Genomic DNA, 21,958 nt, shown 5'->3' with positions numbered 1-21,958 from the left:
ATGTTATTTTGAGAATCTCAACAGCTAATATGAAGTGAAAATATATATAATGCCTGTTGGTGATTAAAGTCATGGGTACTTCTAAAGCTACTATTGTTTGTTGGCTGCATTCACAATTGATAGAAACATATCAGTTAAAGGCTAATGAAATTAAAATGTAATTTTTTTTTCACCCCCTTGTAGGTACAGTGAATTCTTTCCATAGACCTCTTTGGTCCATGGATCCCAGGTTAGGAACCTGACTCAGAGGTTATCTGTTTAAAGAGAACCAGTGGATGGAGTTCATTCTATTGTTTAAAGGATCTTTGAGGAAAGAAAGCCTCCTTTTCCTCATCTTCCCCTCTTCGTTGATTGACATCTTTAAGTTTAGATGTATCTATCCAGAAATTTCACTACATATGTGTATGTCCCTTCTCTTCTTTGAAAGCATTTTATTTTGAAATAAGTTCAAAGTTACCCAAGAAGTTGTATGGATTGTATAGAGAGCTCCTGTGTATTTTTTACCTAAATTCACCAATTATTTACATTTGCTTTTTTGTTTCCTTTTCCTACTTCCCTTCTTTCTTCCCGCTTTTATGTGTTTATCCACGGCAGTACATATACACAATTATTTAAACTATTTGAGAGATCAGTTTGTATTATATCATGTTTTTTACTACTTATTATTTAGTTTTTTCTTGAGAACAATGATATTCTCTTACATAAATCCAGTGCAGTTACCAGATTGAGGAAATTTAAACTTGAATATTGCCTTCTCATCTATGGTCTATATTTAAATTTCACAAATTATCCTGATAATGTCCTTTGTAACACTTATTTTTCTGTTCAGTCTAGGATCCAGTCCAGAATGTTATGTTTAATTCTGATGTCTTAGTCTTTAATCTGGAAGAGTTCCTTGGCCTTGTTTTTTTTTTTAACTTTCATGACATTGACATTTTTGAAGAATATGAGGAAGTAATTTTATAGAATATTCTTCAGTTTGACATTGTCTTAGGCTTCTTCGTGGTTAGGTCTAGTTTGTGTGTCCTCTCTCAAAATAATACAGAGTTGATGTTGTACCCTTTTCAAGATATTATTCAGAGATATGCAATGTCTGTTAGCCCCTCATTGATTTTAATCAAGATGTTATTTGGTTCTTCCCACTATTTAGTTACTGTTTCTCTTCTTGCAACTAATAAGCATTTGTTGAGGAGATACTTTGAGACCATGCACTTAGTATCCTGCTCCTTTGCAAACCCTCTCTCTCCTAAAATTGTCATCCATTGAATCTTGGATGAACTAACCTTGTTATGATGTTTGTGGAATGGTGATTTTCTAACTCTACAGTTACCAGCATTCTGTTAATATTCTTATCTATCTATTACAGGGATGACTCATGGTTCCTATTTATTCAGTAGGTTATAATCCATTACCATTGCTTTTAAAATTTTCTTCTTTAAATTTCCTCAGATTTGGCCAGTAGGATTCCAGTTGGTTGGTGCCTATGTCCTTTTTGCATGGCATGCTTCAATTAGTTTTTTGAGCACTTCCTTACTTTCTGGAATAATAAAGACATTTCAGTTCAATTTTGTGTCTTCTCTGCTTAAGTCCTGGAGTGGGGTATTTTCCCAAGGATCTGGTTCCTTTTAATGTAGAATGGAGTGTAGAGACCAAGATTTGATACTAGGCATGTTCATTGTTCCTGAGATGTCATTGCTTATGGGTCTTCTAGCAGATAGAACTTAAACACACACCCCAAGAGATCATGAGTTCATCTTGGTACTTTCAAAAGTACCTTAGCTTCCCCCATTCTCTCTGTCTGTCTGTCTTTTCCACAGTGAAAAACCTGGCTTCTGACATCAGTATATTTGCTTACTCACTCAGTCCTACAATACTTGGGCTTCCCTGGTAGCTCAGATGGTAAAGAATCTGCCTATAATGTGGGAGACCTGAGTTTGATTCCTGGGTTGGGAAGATCCCTTGGAGAAGGGACTGGCTACCCACTCCAATATTCTTGCCTGGAGAAATCCATGGACAGAGGAGCCTGGTGAGCTACAGTCCCTGGGGTTGCAAAGAGTCGGACACTACTGAGCAACTAACACTTTCTTTTTCTACAATACACACAAAAGTTTCAGAATTGTTACCTCCATATTATAGGAAAAACAAAACTACCAAAAGGAGTTCAGGATTTTCCAGGAAGTATTCTCCCCCCTAAATTAAGGGTTTTTAATAGAAATATTCTTCACTGTTTACTCAAATTAGCTCCCTTTCAGCCTTCTCACCCGAGGTCTGGTTATATTTTTTATGTGAAATCCAGTATATTTAGGTTTATTTGTTTTTGTTTGCTTTTAGTTTTAGGGTTGCGTGTCCCTGTCTCTTCCCCCATTCCTGTTGGTTTTTTAATTTTTTTGATTTGTGGACTATCATCTTGACAAAACTATATAAAAAAAAAAGTGATATTCAGAAAAAATGTCATTCATTCCTCTGTCTTTTCTTTACCCCACTCTACCACGTAGGTAATCACTATTACTGATTTTTCATTTATCCTTCTTGTTTGTATTTTCTGTCTTTTTTATGGAGGTAAGTAGGTAAGAATTCCGACCCCCCCCTCCACAAGGTATCCCCTTTTGTCATACACAAACTGCAGCATAATATATATTTTATTTTGCACTTTGATTTTTTTGACTTAATGATACATCCTAAATTAGCTGTATGTCAGTTCATGGAGGTCTTAGTCAATCCTTTTTTTTTTTTTTAACAGTTTCAGACTACTTCGATCTCCTATACTTGGTTATTTAAGTAAAGAAGTTGGCAGTATCTTGCAGTTATAATGCTATAGTTAATAACCTTGTGCATGTTTATTTTTGGATTGCTGGAGATGTATCTTTAGTGTAAATTCTTAGATGTGAGATTGCTGCATCTGAAAGGTAGATGTATATTGGTGCAACAAAATACCATAAATTTAACTGCTTAAAAAAACACATGTTTGTACTTCATAGTTTCTGTGTGGGTAGGGATCTGGCCATGGTTTCACTCTGTGTAGGATCTTACAAGGCTATAAACAAGATATCTGCTTGATATCTTGATTTGACTGTAGAAGCATAGACTTCCAAGCTCATGCAGATTGTTGGCAGAATTTGTTTCATTGTGGTTGAAGGCCCAGGCTTCTTGCTGACTGAGGGCTAGAAGCCTATCTCAGCTCCTGAAGGTCCCTCACTCCCTTGTGGGCTTTCACAAGTGGCTACTTAGACTTTGTCAAGCTAGCAAGAAAGTCTTTAGAGTAAGCAGGCTGTTGTTACATTATAAGACTTCATTGAGTGTTTTATAATGTAACACGATCACAGGAGTGACATGTATTGGCATTGGTAAAGAATCTGCCTGCAGTGCTGGAGACCCAGGTTCAATTCCTGGTTTGGGAAGATCCCCTAGAGAAGGAAATGGCAACCCACTCCAGTATTCTTGCCTGGAGAATTCCATGAACAGAGGAACCTGGCAGGCCACCATCCCTAGGGTTGCAAAGAGTCACAGAGTCAAGACAGGACTGAGCAACAACACTTTAACTTTTTTCATATGTAAGTATTTATTTCTGAACTCTGTTCTATTCCATTGGCCTGTATGTCTTTCCTTATGCCAGTACCATACTTATTTTAATTTCTGTAACTTTGTAAGTTTTGAAGTCAGGAAGTGTGATTTGTACATTTTATTCTTTTTCAAGATTATTTTAGTTCTTTGGGGCTCTTTGCAATTTTATATGAATTTCAGAATCAGTTTCTCCATTTCTCTGAAAGAGGCTGTTGGAATATTGCCAGGGATTGTGTTGAATATGTAGATTGTTTCTGGTGGTATTGATATTTTAATAATGAATAATATTTCCCAGGTGGTGCTAATGGTACAGAAGCCACCCGCCAGTGTAGGAGACGTAAAAGGTGTAGGTTTGCTCCCTGGGTGGGAAGACCCCTGGAGAAGAGCATGGCAACCCACTCCATTATTCTTGCCTGGAGAATCTTACGGACAGAGGAGCCTTGTGGGCTACAGTCCATAGGGTTGCAAAGAGTTGGACACACCTGAAGCGATTCAGCGCTAGCACTAATTCATGATATAGGATGTCTTTTCATTTATTTAGGTATTCTTTAATATCTTTCAGCCTTGTTTTTTAAGTTTTAGTATACAAGTTTTCAGTGTAGCATCTCCTTGGTTAGATTTAATCCTAAGTTTTTCATTCTTTTTCATGTTATTATAAATGGAATTGTTTTCTTAATTTCCTCTTCTGATTGTTCTTTGCCAATGGATAGAAACAGAACTGATTTTTTAATGTGTTTATGTTTATTTTTATGTGTTGCAACTTTGCTTAATTTGTTTACTGGCTCTAGTAGCTTTCTTGTTGATTCTTTGGGATTTTCTGCATAAAAGATCATCTTGTTTGTGAATAAAGGTGGTTTTTGCCTCTTCCTTTCCCATTTAAATAGCTCTGGAAGTACATCCTTATCTAGTTTCTGGTCTTGGAAAGCTTTCAGTCTTTTCACTTTTGGGTGTAATTTTAGCTCTAGGTTTTTTATAAATACCCTTTTTTGATATTGAGAAATTTTCCCTCTCTTCCTATTTCCTGAGAGTTTTTGTCATGAAAGGATATTGCATTTGTCAGTGCCTTTTCTATGTCAAATGCTTTTTCCTATTATTAATAATTTTCTTTTATTCTGTAAGGCTACCTTTGTTTACTTTAATAAGTGCTACAAGTTATTTTGTTAGTTTTTATCAGTGGTCCTACATGAAATATTCTACAACTATTAAATCATAATCTAGTTTCATATTTCCTTATTTTTCATAGTTTTTATAAATAAATGTTTTCAGTTTAGGGAACTTTTATAAATATTGCTGCTTTCAAAAATCTTAAAGATTCTTCTAGTTGGTATACTCAATGTATGTACTATCTATAAAATAATAGATCATATATTTTACTAGTCTTTGTAAACATAAAGTCCAGATATTTCTCAATATTCAAAATATCTTTGTTTCTGAAAAGTAAGTTGTGAGATAAAATTCTTTACAGTTGAAATATACCAGAATTTGGGTATTTTTGGAAGGCTGAATGTCAAATGCATATGTCAGCATAATTTCTAGCACTTTAAATATGATTTCATTCATACTTAGTGATCACTGAATCATGTATATTACCATAGTATCCTGTCAGCATGACAATGTTAGCCATAGTAAAAGGGGATCTCATGGTTAAAGGCAGTTAATGAACTAGCACAAGTATTATTTTATTGTTATTTACCTGTTAGTAGTAGTATTTTTATTGCTGTTGACAGATAAAATGTAGACTGGTGAGAAAAGGATGAATTAACTTTAATGTTTCTAACAGGTTATTTTAATATAAAAGAATAATTTAAAAATGTTTTAAATAGGTATTTTACAGGATTCAAAATTTTAAAGGTTTCAAAGGATATAAAGTCTCCTCCCCAGTTACCCATTTCCCTTCTCTGATAGTAATCAGTGTTATAAAAGTAGGCAGGGATGTATGAATTTTAAATCAAGTGCATCAAAATAGTAAACTTTTTTTTTTGTCATGCTGGTACCCAGTGGAAAACTTACATATTTCTTCCTCTGTCATTTGTTTTGCTTGTTTAATTTATATTGGTTTCCTTAGAGCATATAAGATGAGTTTTTCAAAAACCCTTAAAAATAAGCCTAACAAAATATAGCAAAGTCTTTATCCATATTAAAGTCATAACTTTGCCACAAAAGGTAAACTCTAAGTCCTGAAAAAGGGACATGATGTAGTGCTTCAGAATTCAGGTAAATTCTGGTCAAGCTTGGGTCTCAGATAAAATTTTCAGGATTCTGTTTGTGCCACAGCAAACACCTGTGAATTTGATATTGTTATACTCAGGCTGAATTTCAGTAATGTTTATGTCAGCTAGCCTTTTGATTATGTTCTTTTCTTTTTGAAATGTCAATAAAGGCCTTTTCTAACAGATCTGTTTGCAAAACATAGTATACTTAAATATGCATAAATTAACTATTCTTGTGGTCATTAAAATACTTTTTTCCTGTGTAAGCATATTTGTCTTATCAGTTTTTCCAGTTTGTTCCTGTTGAGAATTTTTAAATGTCTTAAGTTCACAAGTATAAGCAGCTTTGAAGCTGACAGACTGACATGTGTATTGGGGCCTGTTTGTAATTAATGAAATGCTGTTTTAATTGTGCTGAATGCCAGATACCTCAGTTATTATTAGCTCAGAAATTTAGTGCTATGAGTTTATAGTTGCTAAGGAAAGAGAGATTCTTAGGTTCAACTCCTATTTGAAATGGGAAATCACAACCATGTGGAATCATATTCTTTTATGAATCCTGAAAACTACCAGATTGTAGTTTTTTAGATCTTAGTTTCATTAACCCAGTCTATTTTAGAAGAATTTGAAGTGTTATTTTGTCTGTTTGTGGGTGGTAAATCTATTATATCTTTGCCTCTCAGGATATGTCTAACCCTTCAAGAAGACTTTTAAAATCCTTTAAAGATGGCTTTTTCTATTTAGATTAAAATAAAGAATGTAAGTTATAAAAGAATTATTTCCATCTGAAAGAAACCATTTTATAAGAGCAAATGAAGATTGCCAAATAATGCAAAGGTAGTTTAGAAGCTGAAAATAGTCTCTTTAATATTTTAAGAGATGTTAAGATAAAATAAATAAGATATTTAATAATATCTCTTTAATCCAGAAAGCTCTCTTAGACCAGAGAGAGAAATAAATATTTCAGATTTCTTTTTCATCAAGATCCCAAGTGCCTACCATTCCAGGATTTCAAGTACTTAAAAATCTTGAAAAAATTTTTTCAAGTATTAAAAAATAGTGGAAAAACAATTCAAGATGATCACCTAGTAGAAAAATAGTGTAAACAGTAAACAGAAAAAGAAATACAACATGCTTAATCTCATAAGAAAATGCAAATATAAAAACCATACTAAGATGCCATTTTAATCTACTGTGAGAATTTGAAAATTATATAACTTACTGAAGGTATGAGGAAACATATGTTGCTGGTGGAAGAATAAATTAGTAAAATTTAATGGAGGGCAACTTGGTAACATTGAACAAAATTCAGTTTTGATCCTTGCAATTCAGTTTGGGGAAAGCTTTCTACAGATAAGCTCCTGCGTATGGAAATTATTTATGCCAAAGATATTAGCTTTAATGTTATATAATAAGACATTGGAAGCAATCGAAATGTCCTTAATTAGCATTATTATTTCGATACATTATTTTATAGTGTTAAATGGACTACTTAGTCATAAAACATATTAAGAAAGCTCTGTGTACTGATTGGGAAAGAAGTTCAAGATACATTAAATTGGGAATTATGGTAAGCTTTTTCTTAAAGGGCCAGCTAGAAAATATTTTAGGCTTTGTAGGCATTGGGGTCTCTGGCTACTGACTATTTAGCTCTGTTGTCATGAGAACATTGCCATAGACAGTACATAAATGAATGGACATGGCTGTGTTCCAATAAAACCTTTTTACAAATACAGGTGACTGGCTAGTGGGTTATAGTTGCTGACCCCTGTATTAAATGAAAGAAGCAAAGTGAAGAACTGGGCATATAAACAAGGGTATGAATGAAGCACTGAAAGCACTGAGAAGTGAGTTAAAGCTTTGCCTGGGATATTTGGGAAAAGAAAGACTTTATAGATAAGGTGATAATTTAAACTAAGTTTCTGCAGGTATGTTGGAGCTCTCAAGATTATGGTGAGAAAGAGTTTTCTGGAATTGATTAAAAGTTGTCTTGGTAATGTACGAAGTTGTTTGTTGGAAGTAGATAAATAAGTTGGGACCATACTTTTGAAGGGACTAGACACTAATTCTGATTTCTAACCCATTTTCTAGTTTGAATAAAGTGTCTCAACATCCAACTCTATTAAACCTTGACATTTTGCCATATTTATTTCAGATTTCTTTATTGTTGTTTACCAGTTGAAACTGCTCTGCAAACCATACAGAGCACATTCTTCTCTCTTTATGGAGATAACAACTAGCATAAATTTGTTACTCTAATCTTAGCTTTCTACGTTAGCTACATGTTTATATATACATATATGAATAACACATTGTGTTCTGTATGTTTTAAAAGATCATATAATGGTTTGTGATGTCATTTCACAATTGTTTTTTGCCCAGAATTGTGTGTTTATGAGTTCTCTATAAAGACTAGCAGTGTTCAATAGAAATACAATGCAAGTCGCCTATGTTATTTTAAATTTCCTAGTAGTCACATGAAAAGTGAAACAAGTGAGATTAATAATATACTTTAATAACCCAGTATATCTAAAACATATTAACATATAAGTATGTTACAGTATATAAGATTTTAATGAGATATTTTACATTCCTTTATACTGTCTTTGAATATTGGCATTTATTTTATACTTGTAGCACATTTCAATAGAACTAACCATATTTTAAGTATTTAGTAGCCACATGTGGGTAGTGACTTCTACCATGTGAATTGTGATTGTAATAGAACCAAACCCTTCTGATGCTTGAAAGTTGTACATACACTTACCACCAGGGGTCAGCTAATTGTCATCATGCTGACACACCAAGAAAAAGTATTTTGTGTGTTGGAATTCGCTTATTTGCAGGTGCTATGCAAAAATTATTCTGTATACAATAAAGGAAACTTTTTCCAAGAACAGCGTTTACTGATGGTAAAATAGCTGGAGAGCAAAGGTTGGTATAAACATGGCCAACCACGTGCAACCATGGCCTCTTCAAACCCACAAGGGCTCCTGTACTCTTTATTCTTGCTTGTCTAGAAAAGCATTGGAAGTTCCCCACTATTATCAGGGGTGTTACATTTGCAGTAAATATATTGCTTATCCATCAGTTCAGTTCAGTCCCTCAGTTGTGTCCGACTCTGTGACCCCATGGCCTGCAGCACACCAGGCTTCCCTGTCCATCATCAACTCCCAGACCCTACTCAAATTCATGTCCATTGAGTCGGTGATGCCAACCAAACATCTCATCCTCTGTTGTCCCCTTCTCCTCCTGCCTTCAGTCTTTACTAGCATCACTGGAGAAGGGAATAACAAACCACTTCAGTATTCTTGCCTTGAAAACCCCATGAACAGTATGAAAAGGCAAAAAAGATCGCTCATCCATAGTCCAGCCTAATAACTACATACACTTGTTTACTTGCCTGATTTTTGCTAAGAATCTCAAGCAAGCAACACTTGATTACAAAGGCACATATTAATTATATGGCTCCTGGTTTTCTAAGTTTAAAAAGTCAGCTCACCAAAAAGGTCTAAACTTAAAGATTTATATTTCTCTTATTTTCATAGAAAATGTCCTAGACTTCATAAAGACTCAATAGAAAATGTCTTTTAGAAAGCCTTTGTTTTATATACATTTTGATTAGAGACTTTTTCTTGTATGCTGTTAATATCCCTTATATGAAGACCCAACAGAAAAAAAAATTCTAAGAGCAAAGGTTTGGGAAAAAATTCTCCCATTCATTGCTTGATTCTTGATCAGTTTGTCAATTCTTAGTTTGTTTTAAAATGTGTTTCCTTCAGTATGTCTACTGAAATCTATTTTTTCTTAATACAAATAATTGGTAGATCTGTAGTAATCTCTCTTAACTCTTAAGGTAAGGCTCACTGTATTCTTTATTCTGTGGCTTTAGGACAGCCTTTTAATAACAGTTCTATATAGAAACTTTATGCCACAAGGTAGGAATAGAGTTCTATAAGCTTGATTAGTTCAGGAGTATTTAATAGCTGTCAAAAAGCTAACTTTAAGTGAACAAAATAAATATTCGTACTGTTATTAGTACAACTTTCCCTTAAGGTTGGCATGATTTCTAATTTCTGCATGGTAATCTTTTACTTTCTTAGAAATTGATTATTATTGATTATTTGGATAAAGATTTAAATACTCTATGAATTTATTTCCAGATCCTTTATATTTTCTGTTGCATTACCTTGATTTTTAAAAAAATTGCTGAACAGAGCCACTTGGGGAAAATGCATGTTTTTTATTGGACAAATGGAAACTGAGAAAAGAGGTAGTTCTAGAGAGTAAATGTTTTGGTGGGTCTAGAAGGGAGTAGAAAATGATGATGGGTCCTTTATACAAGGGCCAGCATGGTGTCCTACAGATAGGAGTTTTTCAGAATCTAGTGTTAAAAATATGTGTGTTCATGTTAGATAACCAATATAGGTAGGCATGAACCAAATGAGATGTTCCCATTTTCTTTATTAAAAATCAAAGTGTTCATACACATAGACATATTGTATATAATCTGGAATGTAAAGGCAACATTCTATTTTAGTGAAAACTTTTATACGGCACCTTGGTTTTAGTTTGGCCATGTCAAGTATTAAAGAATATCTTACAAATCACAATAAGCCTATTTGTCAGAAGTCATTTTTTAACAAATTTCAGTGTATGCCTTATTGTATATATAAAATTTAGCAGTGAAACAGGCTAAATAGACTTCGCTGAGGTTTTTATACAAATATATGTTCCATATATATCTAAGATTGAAGGACCCTGTACAAATCCTCTTGTCTGAATTTTCAAAAGCCCCATAGTTCTGTTTGTTTGTTTTCAGAGTGGGGAATGCTAAAGGTTATCATATGAGCTACTAGTAAAAAGTCCTATTGCTGTTTGGAGCACTTCAAACTTAAAGACCATACACTTTAAAGATAAAGAAGTGTTCATGGGAGTAGATTTGGAAATTGGATTTGTTTTATGAGCTAAATTTGGGGAATACAGGCAATAGTGAAATTCCTTTTTAGTTGACGTGATAACAGCTGATTATATACTTTTTTCTTTGGTTTTCCACAAGAATACCATTTTAGTTTCCCTAAGATTATATTGAGCCAGAAGTCCTGAAAGGTCTTTGCTTTGCTAAGGATTTTTAGTGATCTGAAAGTACAATGGCAGATATAATAGCAAAGGAAATTTGTGATGGTAAGGTAATGGTAATAAGTGGAGAACAGTTTGGTTGCAAACCTATGGCATGGTGTAATATGTTGGCCATTATATATGTTCAATTAGTGAAGAAGGAAATGGCAACCCACTCCAGTATTCTTGCCTGGGAAATCCCATGGACAGAGGAGCCTGGCGGGCTGCAGTCCATGGGCTTGCAGAGAGTTGGACAGAACTGAGCAACTTAACCACAACAACAGCAATGCTCAATTAGAAAGCACTTGCCTCTCTTCCTTATAAGAATATCCCAGCTCCAAATTCTTTTGCCAACTGAAATATATCAGATTTTAAAGAGAGACCTGACACATTAAAATCTGGTTGTACTTGATTTGGCTATATAAACCATTGTATTAGAAACAGAATTTAGAAATAAAGTTTTGTTTTTTACTGTTTCATGTGCTGAAATAATTGTGTTTGGTTTCTTTGTATGTACAGAGATTCCTTTGGAATGATTTGTCTTTCCAAGACAGGTGATAGCTAGGAGTATCTTCATAAGTCTTAGATAGAAGGCAGTTTATCTTCTGAAAAATAATACTTTGGGGATAAAACCCTAGTCTGCTAACATTTGATAATTCCCTATATGCTTATTTCTCATTGATATTTAGAAGTATTTCTCAAATTTAAGAAGTCAGAGCATTGAGTGAGCTTATTCTTATTAAATATCTTAAGTTTTTAATTGTTAATATGGATTTTGTCTTTTTTTTTCTTTCTCCCCTTTCCTTTGAGGAGTTTGGACATAATTGCCTTATTTCATTTCAGGGATCCTTCTAAAGTAAATATTCTGGTACCTGGTGCTGGACTAGGAAGACTGGCCTGGGAAATAGCTATGCTAGGTTATGCTTGTCAAGGAAATGAATGGAGTTTTTTTATGCTTTTTTCTTCCAACTTTGTACTCAACAGGTATTTAATTTACTTTTTGCTAGAAACAGTAATTGCTCAGAATCGGATTGACTTATCCTATTTTTGAAAAATTCTGAATTTGAAGAGAAGTGCATAGTGTTTAATTATGGTATATATCATAAGTGTTTCTTGTATTAAAATTAAATTGCTTATACAGTTACTACTTTAATTAGTTGCCTAGTTAACAGAATGTTGAACAAGATGGGTAAGGGATGTTTTAAAAAGTGCTTGGGTATTCATGACACTGAAATGATTTCTCTGCAGAATTTAGGGCTAAGTATTGTTCAGGATGGAGTATTTTCTTATTGTTCCTTAAACTTCTTCACCCCTTTGTTTCTTTAGTGGAATAAGATTTTAATGTAGTAATCACATTTTTTTTTACTTAAATTCTCATAAAATCATTCACATGAAATGACTCCACATAACTGAGTTGGAAAGATTTCTCAGAACTTCTGTGGCCTTATTTATAAAGTAGTGGAAAAGAGTCTTTAAATCCAGAAGAGGTGTGTTAGAGAAAAAATAAATAGCTGCCTTGTTTAAACAATATGTTGTCTTGTCTTGGTAGCAGTGTGAGTTAGGAGATAGGGAAAAGGTAAAAAGGAGAGTGTTACAAAAAAAATTAAAATAATTAGGTAACAAAACTCATACCATTTTTTGAAAAAAAATACTTAGACTGTTTTTTACTTGGGCTCGAGTTTTGGCAGTATATGTTTAAAAATTTGAATGAACAGCACATTTATATATCTGAATTTACCTTAATTTTGTTTCTGTCTTTTAATCCATGATTGGTTACTCATCTACATGCATATGTGGAGTTTCAGATAATTGGGTATAGTGGTAACACTTTTAAGTATTTAATTATATAAGTAAATCCTCAATCAGATTATAAATTTTGGTATTTAAAGCAGATTTTCTTGGTAAAATATTTACTTAACACTGAATTTTATGCTCATATTTTACAGATGTTCTGAAATTAATAAATATAAGCTTTATCCCTGGATTCATCAGTTTAGCAATAACCGAAGGTCAGCTGATCAGATTCGACCCATCTTTTTCCCTGATGTTGACCCCCACAGTCTTCCTCCTGGTTCTAACTTTTCTATGACAGCAGGAGATTTTCAGGAGATATATTCAGAATGCAGTAAGTCCAAAGCAAGCATTTTAAAAATCACATCCTTTATTCTAAATTTAATGAGCTAATTTTTTACTGAGCCAAAGTTGTCATTCATTTTGATGGTAGAATTTAAGGTATACTTCAGTGACAGTTTATCAATAGAATGTTTTCAGAGTTATGTATAAGACAGTCATGGGAACTATAAAGAAATACGGGATCTGCAGTTTAGAAATTTATAATCTGTTGGGTCTATTAATATAAGACAACATGTAAACAAAGGTTGAGTAATGAATATAGTAAAAATGAAAGTAGGTTAGTATGACAAGTGAGCTGTTGTGGAGACAGTGACTTAAATAGGGAGGAATGGCGTTCAGAGGTACAACGATATGAATGAGTAAGGTAACCAGGGATGGTAGAACAGCCTGGCTGCAAGGAAAAAGGACTATGGGGGATTTAATGGATGATGAGGCTAGAGAAGTAGGTTGGTTCCAGATTGTGGAGGCCTTTTATAATCTATGAAGTTTGGACTTCAGCCTGGCAAAATGTAGAAGAAACTTGAGCTAGTCATTAGAGAAAGGGAGATGATAATGGGGAAAGAGAAGAGAGACTTGGCAATAAAAAGAAAAAAAGAAGGCTGAGGGGTCAGCAAGTTTGTTTGTTTAACAGGTATTTGTTGAGCACCTGTTAAATAGGAGGTATATTCCAGGTCCTGCGGAGACAGCAATGAACAAAACAAAGTTCCCACTCATAGGGAACCCATATTCTAGTTTTGAGCGAGGCAATAACAAATTACTATTGTGAGGAAGAAAAATAAGGCAGGTAAAGGGGATAATGATTGACTGAGGAGGGTCTGCTGTTTTATATGGAATTACCAGGAAGGTCTTTCTAAGGGGGAAACTTAAATATTGAGCAGAGAACCTCATAACACTGAAGAGGCAAGTCATTCAGATATATGGGGGAAAAGTGTTGCAGACAAAGGAAATGGCAAAGGAAGGAAGATTCTGGGGTGTGAAGGACACTTGTTCTGCTCAAGAAGAGCTAGAGGATCAGTTTGGCTGGGATATGGTGAGCAGTGGGCGGGTGATGGGAGATGAGGTTAGAGGGTTTGGTGAGACAGACTTGTAGGCCATAGCTAAGACTTCAAATTGTACTCGAAGAGGAATGGGAGGCCTTGGAGAGATTAGAGCAGGAGAGTAACAAGGTAGTGAAGTTATTGTTTTTCCCTGAATGCTGACACTGGGAGATCCTGCATTGAAGGTACAAGGAGAGAGATGGTGTTAGGATAAGTCAGGGAGCAGGGTCTCAAAATAGAAGTGAAATAATGAAAAACATTGCTTTGGCATGTAAAAATGACTTTCTTCTGGAGCACAGTTTGAAAGAGGAGATGGGGAAGGTGATCATGGTTGGATGAAGTGCCTTACCTGTACAGACAGCCACTTTCAGTGCAGTCTCTTCTGTCTCTGTGCCAAGCCACGGCCTCCAGAAGCCAAACTGTTCTGTTGGCTTTTCACCCTCTGCTGCTGACTGTCCCATCCCTCTTTTTAACTGGCAGTTCCCCCAAGTACTGGTGGATGCTTATGTATTTTGATACCATTCATTTCTCAGTTGGCAGCAGATGCATTCAGTCTTTTTTGAAACCTTCCAGAATTGGTAGTTAACACTGGTTTAAATCACAACTTAAAATTAAAATGATTGTTAATTTCATTGCAACTGATTTTATTTTTAAATTTAAAAAAATTTTTAATTGTTAAAATTTTTATTAGAGTCATCATAACTGATTTAAATAAAGCTAAAAATTGAAAAGATTATAAACAAAACTCATAAATATTATTTGGTGCAGATATAGTGATATAGGTTATCAAAAATGATTTCCAAATTGGTTACATTATCAAATTAGCAATAAAAGCTTTTATGAATGATGGCATATTTTGTAAATGATTTATTTGGTTGGCTAGATTATAGTATTTGATTGGAAGAGTTTAGCTTCTATACCTCTGTAGTTAAATATTCATATCTGTAAAGAGGTAGCTGGTTCATTTATAGAATTCATGAAAAGGCAAAACATGTAGTGACATGTAGTAATTTGATTTTCCTTAAATAGATACCTGGGACTGTATTGCTACCTGTTTCTTCATAGACACAGCTCACAATGTAATTGATTATATTGATACAATATGGAAAATACTCAAGCCAGGTGGAATTTGGATAAATCTAGGTAAGTTCCTCAGTATTTATTAGAACCTGTACATTAATCTGAATACTTATAGCTGTTCTGCATTGGTAACTTCACACACAGTACTAAATATTCACAAAAGTTGCCATTATGTGATACGTTTGGTTTTTTAAATAATATATTTTTAATTGGAGGATAATTGCTGTATAATATCGTGTTGGTTTCTGCCATACATCAACATGAATCTGCCATACATCAACATGAAACATGTCACATATGTCCCCTTCTTCCTGAACCTCTCTTCCATCTCCCACCCATTCTACCCCTCTGTGTTGTCACAGAGCACCAAGTTTGAGCTCCCTTCATCATACAGCAAATTGTCATCGGCTACCCATTTTACATGTGGCAATGTGTATTTTTCCACGCTACTGTTAATTCATCCCACCCTCTCCCTCCTCCACTGTGTCCACAAGTCTGCTCACCAAGTCTGTCCACTGCGGCCCTGCAAATAGGTTCCATCAGTACTATCTTTCCAGACTCCATATACATGTGTTAATATACAATATTTGTTTTCCTCTTTCTGACTTACTTGACTCGGTATAACAGCCACTGGGTTCATTTACTTCATCAGAATTTACTCAATGCGTTTTTTTACGGCTGAGTAATATTCTATTCTGTATGTACCACATCTTCTTTATCCATTCATCTGTCAGTGGACATCTAGGTTGCCTCCATATCCTAGCTCTTATAAATAGTGCTGCAGTGAACATAGGGGTACATGTGTCTTTTCCAGTTATGGTTTTGGAACCATAGTGGGATTGTTGCATTGTATGATATTTTTATTCCTCGCTTTTTTAAGGAATCTCCATACGGTTCTCTATAATAGCCATATCAATTTACATTCCCACCAACAGTGCAGACATTTCTCCAAAGACAGATGGCTAATAAACACATTAAAAGATGCTCAACATCACTCATTATTAGAAATGCAAATCAAAACTACAATGAAGTATCACTTCACACTGGTCAGAATGGCCATCACCAAAATATCTACAAACAATAAATGCTGGAAAAGGTGTGGAGAAAAGGGAACTCTCTTTCAATGTTGTACATGTTTTAAAACCTCCATAGTTTCCTTTAGATTGCATTCTAGTTGGTGGTGCAGTTCCTCCAATCATAGCTAGTCCCTCCAAAAGCAGTGGAACCCCCAAAAGTTGTATATTCATACTAGGTCAGTCTCATAGCAGCCATAATTTCAAAGAGGTGGTGGTGGTTTAGTTACTAAGTCGTGTCCAACTCTTGCAACCCCATGGACTGTAGCCCACCAGGCTCCTCTGTCCATGGGATTCTCCAGGCAAAAATACTAGAGTGGGTTGCCATTTCCTTCTCCAGGGGATCTTCCTTACTCAGGAATCGAACCCAGGTCTCATGCATTGCAGGCAGATTCTTTACTGACTGAGCTTCAAGGGAAGCCCAAAGAGGTACTAATTATTAATTCATTGATAATCATTCCCTCATCTTCCCAATTCTCCACTCCATGGAGAAACAGCACTTCTGTTCAGGAGAGAGTGGTCTTTTAAAATTTCTGTAATGAAACATTTGAGGGGAAGCACTTAATCTCTCCCATGAAATCCTCCTCCCCAGTATATATATGTATGGGGAAAGAGTAGGTATGATAACTTACGTATCTCCTTTAAATTTAAGAAAGAGTAGAAATATAATTTCATTTATGCAAAAACCTTTTTACTGCATCCTATTGCTGGTTGCTAGAAATCAAATGATGAGTATGACGTGGTCCTTTCCATCTGGAGCCTAAGGGAAATTGCACATTTTATCCTGTTCCTTTAAAATAAAGGGGAAGTAATGATAATCAAGGTAAACATACTTTTCTTTTTTAGTAAGATAGATAATCTTTATTAAGAAAGACTATATACGTAAAAGTCAAGTAAATATTGAGTCCTTGGTCTTCAGTATTGGTGTAGTTCTGTCGGTAGGTTCTGTTACTTGCTCTCTTTAATGATTTAGCTTACCAGAGATGTAGTCAGTAGGTCTAAGCCTCCAGGTCATAGTAGGTCTTTTCCAAACTTCTTTTTAGAAGTCCATAAGACAGATGAGAGCAGCGTAATATATAGCCATGATATGAAGCAATTATCTCAAACTTTGAGTCTTCCTTAAAAGAAAAGTACTCCTTTACTGAAGGAATGACTGAAAGATAGCATTACCAACTGGGTATTTGTTTCCTTGTTGTTAGGCATAATGTTGGCCACTTAAAAAATACCTGTGTAGTCTCAGAACAACCATATGTTGAAGTGGAGTTTACTGTATAGTTGAAGAAACTGAATCTTGGGTTCAGTAACTAGCAGAAAAGTTGTGGCGTTTATATATGGCAGATGGGCTGACAGTCCAGATCCAACCCCTTGACTGCCTAATCAGCTACCTCTGCAGGCTTGCACTGGGTCAGTCTATAACTTACCTTTATTCTGACTGTGTGTTTATGTGTCTAAAATTTTTCATACCAGTTATTTTGTTATATAAGGTTTTGTGTATTTCCAGAGCATTTGACTTAACTTTCATAGAAACAACTTTTCTTTTTGAACATTTATTGGTTTATTAATATTTTATTAAGTTATATAATAACAACAGTTACAACTGCCTGGAGGAAATACATGTGGCCCTTGGTAAGTATACTGTTTGATAAGAGTAGATGTGCTGAGGTGTGGCCTGTGGTCTGTCATTGGCATCACAGTTAATTCAGCATGTTTGTTAACAGGATATCAGTTAAGAAGAGGGCTTCCACTCTTCTTACCAGGGAGTTTCTCTTATGCTCCAAGCCAGTGTGTCCAACTTGGATGTACCACAGATGCTTCCTAATGCATGTGTCTGGAGGAAATGATGCCCATGCTTCCCCCTTGCCTTTTCTGTTCCATCATCTACTCAGATTTCCCCAACCAGAAAACTGGTGTAGGCCTTTAACCTCTCTTCTTCTCCATCTGCATCTAGTCAGTCTATAAGTTTTACCTCCTAAAACTCCTTAATAGCTCTTGTATTTCTTTTTAACCCAGGGTTTCTCAACCACTGTACTTGTAAGTTACCGTCAATGTTTTACACTCCTTTTACTTCTCCATTTACCACCAAAGTGATCTTCCCAATGTGCAAATCTATTCTTATCAGATCTCTCCAGCATAAAAGTCTAGCTTTGTTGGTAACCTAAACCCTTCTGGATGTATACAGTGCCTTTTGTGATCTCTCTTCTGTCTTGTGTCTCAGCTTCATTTTTTGTTTTGTTTTGTTTTGACTGTCCTTCCTTGTCCTGACCTCAGGTACTAGTCTTCTGACCTAGAAAGCCCTTTCTCTTTCCTCTCAATTTTCATTTGGCTCTTCCCTATATGTGCTCTTTAACACTCTGCTCAGGAGATCCTTTCAGATTGGGTTAAATATTATGTTATTTCTCTTTTATACTCTCACAAGTCTGTCAGCATTTAATGCATTGTGGTGTAGTCACTCATCATTTTGTTTCCCCTACTAGTTTCTGAGTTTCACAAGGGTAGGAATCTAGTGCTTCTTCCTCACTTGGAGTTAACTGTTATGTATATGAATGGATGCATTGTTTTAGAATTTGAAATAAGGATCAAAGTAATTTTAAGATGCCACAGAAGATTGATTGGCTGCTAAGAGACATGATGATAAAATGGCATTTACATTGGTAAATTCATAACATTCCTGTGGTTTGGGCTTCAGTTATGTGGACTTGGAAAATTAGTTTCATCTGTAAACTGAGAATGTGTCCCTAGCCCCTTGGGGACAATTTCAGTCTAACTTATGCAGATGACACCACCTTTACGGCAGAAAGTGAAGAAGAACTAAAGAGCCTCTTGATGAAAGTGAAAGAAGAGAGTGAAAAAGTTGGCTTAAAGCTCAACATTCAGAAAACTAAGATCATGGCATCTAGTCCCATCACGTCATGGCAAATAGATGTTAAAACAGTGACAGACTTTATTTTTGTGGGCTCCAAAATCACTGCAGATGGTGACTGCAGCCATGAAATAAAAAGATGCTTACTCCTTGGAAGAAAAGTTATGACCGACCTAGACAGCATATTAAAAAGCAGAGACATTACTTTGCCAACAAAGGTCCATCTAGTCAAGGCTATGGTTTTCCCAGTAGTCATGTATGGATGTGAGAGTTGGATTACAAAGAAAGCTGAGTGCCAAAGAATTGATGCTTTTGAACTGTGGTGTTGGAGAAGACTCTTGAGAGTCCCTTGGACTGCAAGGAGATCCAACCAGTCCATCCTAAAGGAAATCAGTCCTGAATATTCATTGGAAGGGCTGAAGCTGAAACTCCAATACTTCGGCCACCTAATGCAAAGAACTGACTCATTTGAAAGACCCTGATGCTGGGAGGGATTGGGGGCAGGAGGAGAAGGGGACGACAGAGGATGAGATGGTTGGATGGCATCACCAACTCAATGGACATGAGTTTGTGTAAACTCTGGGAGTTGGTGATGGACAGGGAGGCCTGGCGTGCTGCAGTTCATGGGGTCGCAAAGAGTCGGACGTGACTGAGCAACTGAACTAAACTGATGCTTATATAGACCAGAATGTCAGTATATTCATATGTAATGAGAAATATGCCCACTAGCCATTCTGGAATACTAAAAAGTTATATTTGAAGTTATAATGAAAAATTTGCCACAGTGTATGAAGTTAGAGTTGGGAATATTATTAACTTATAAAATGCTCTGAGGGGTATTTAAGGTACTCACTATGTTTTCCAGGTTTGGGAAAACTAGTGAGCTTTTCAAGGGAACTGTTATGTATGCACATATCCTTTGGGAAAGGATATGTGCAAAATGCAGAAAAAATGCCTATGCATCCTGTTTTTCGGTTTTTCATGGTGACTAGTACCCCTTAAATGCATCTATATGTAATTTAAAAAGTGGGGGTGCAGAAGTGTTTGTGTCTATGTGTCTGTGTGTGTACACTCATGCCCTGATACATAGTTGGATAGTGGAAGGCAGGCAGTTATCAAAGTGAATCTACCTTCATCTGGAAGAATTAGCAAGTTAAAGTACCAAAGGAGATCTTTGTAATGTGTAATGAGAAATGGAGCCTATTAGAGTTTAAAGCACTATAAAGCTACAGAATTTTTAAAAACATGAGAGATTGCCTATAAAAGGTAGATGATTGGACACTTGGACACATATATTAGTTCCTCATTGAGATCATGTTAACAGTTCATAAAAAGTTATAAACATGGATAAAGAATGGAAGGATGTCATCAGGGGACAAAAGAATGTAACAGTATTTCAGAAGATAGGGTAGATGGATAAGTTTTGCAAAGAAACCAATGTGAATACAGCCAGTTGACCTGGAATAACCATAGAAAATGAGGCACCAAATGAAACAAACATAAATTGAAAGTCTATATGTAGGGAATAGCTGACCTCTTCCAAGACACCCACCTTATGTACATTTCCAGACCATGCTCAGCCAGGAGACCAGAAGTTTAATTCACTGGAAAAAGTGAATGGAAAAGGAGCAGAATTTTTGAAAGCATGGGCTAATAAAGAGTGAGGATGAAATATAGGACAGAAAAGAAGAGGATCAATTAAAAGTCTGCATTGGAAAATGATTGGACAGTGACCACCAGTTACCGTATTTCTACCCACAACACCTCCCTACCCTGCCTACAAAGCTTTTTCCTGGGGTTTGGGTACTGGCTGGCTGTTTTGCATGGATGTAAGCCATGTTTCTTTAAGTGGACATATTAATACAGTTACTGAGCTTTTAATAATTGTATGTTGGATCTTTTTCTCTTAAATCTTTTCTGTATCTTTATGTTTTAGACGTATCTCTTATATACAGCATATAGTTAAATTTTGCTTCCCTAGTGGATCAGCTGGTAAAGAATCCACCTGCAATGAGGGAGACCTGGGTTCAATCCCTGGGTTGGGAAGATCCCCTGGAGAAGGGAACGGCTACCCACTCCAGTATTTGGACCTGGAAAATTCCATGGACTGTATAGTCCATGGGGTCACAAAGAGTTTTACACATCTGAATGACTTCCACTTCATCTAGTCTAATAATCACTGTCTCTTAACTGGAACTTTTAGAAACTTAAGGATATAAATGATTTAAATCAACTTATCTGACAGAACGTGGTCCACTGGAGAAGGGAATGGCAAACCACTTCAGTATTCTTGCCTTGAGAACCCCATGAACAGTATGAAAAGGCAAAATGATAGGATACTGAAAGAGAAACTCCCCAGGTCAGTAGGTGCCCAATATGCTACTGGAGATCAATGGAGAACTAACTCCAGAAAGAATGAAGGGATAGAGCCAAAGCAAAAACAATACCCAGCTGTGATTGTGACTGGTGATAGAAGCAAGGTCCAATACTATAAAGAGCAATATTGCATTAGGAACCTGGAATGTCAGGTCCATGAATCAAGGCAAATTGGAAGTGGTCAAACAAGAGATGGCAAGAGTGAATGTTGACATTCTAGGAATCAGCGAACTGAAATGGACTGGAATGGGTAAATTTAACTCAGATGACTATTATATCTACTACTGCGGGCAGGAATCCCTCAGAAGAAATGAAGTGGCCATCATGGTCAACAAAAGAGCCCGAAATGCAGTACTTGGATGCAATCTCAAAAACTACAGAATGATCTCTGTTTGTTTCCAAGGCAAACCATTTAATATCACAGTAATCCAAGTCTATGCCCCAACCAGTAACACTGAAGAAGCTGAAGTTGAACGGTTCTGTGAAGACCTACAAGACCTTTTAGAACTA

At 35.6% G+C, this 21,958-nt stretch overlaps 1 protein-coding gene across 1 annotated transcript in view; it reads left to right on the top strand.

Moving 5' to 3' along the window:
- Window positions 1–21,958, top strand: part of LOC104992145 (chromosome unknown open reading frame, human C9orf41) — a 42,158-nt gene that overhangs the window by 8,654 nt on the left and 11,546 nt on the right. Inside the window, 3 exon segments of the mRNA XM_010844893.1 lie at window positions 11,733–11,873; window positions 12,836–13,014; window positions 15,089–15,202. Of these exon segments, the coding sequence (XP_010843195.1) occupies window positions 11,733–11,873; window positions 12,836–13,014; window positions 15,089–15,202 (434 nt within the window).

This window comes from Bison bison, unplaced genomic scaffold (genome assembly GCF_000754665.1).
Source record: "Bison bison bison isolate TAMUID 2011002044 unplaced genomic scaffold, Bison_UMD1.0 scf7180017864212, whole genome shotgun sequence".
In the NCBI taxonomy this organism is placed as follows: Eukaryota; Metazoa; Chordata; class Mammalia; order Artiodactyla; family Bovidae; genus Bison; species Bison bison.
The sequence above is the reverse complement of the archived record's forward strand: the minus strand, read 5'-3'. Positions and strand labels throughout refer to the sequence as shown.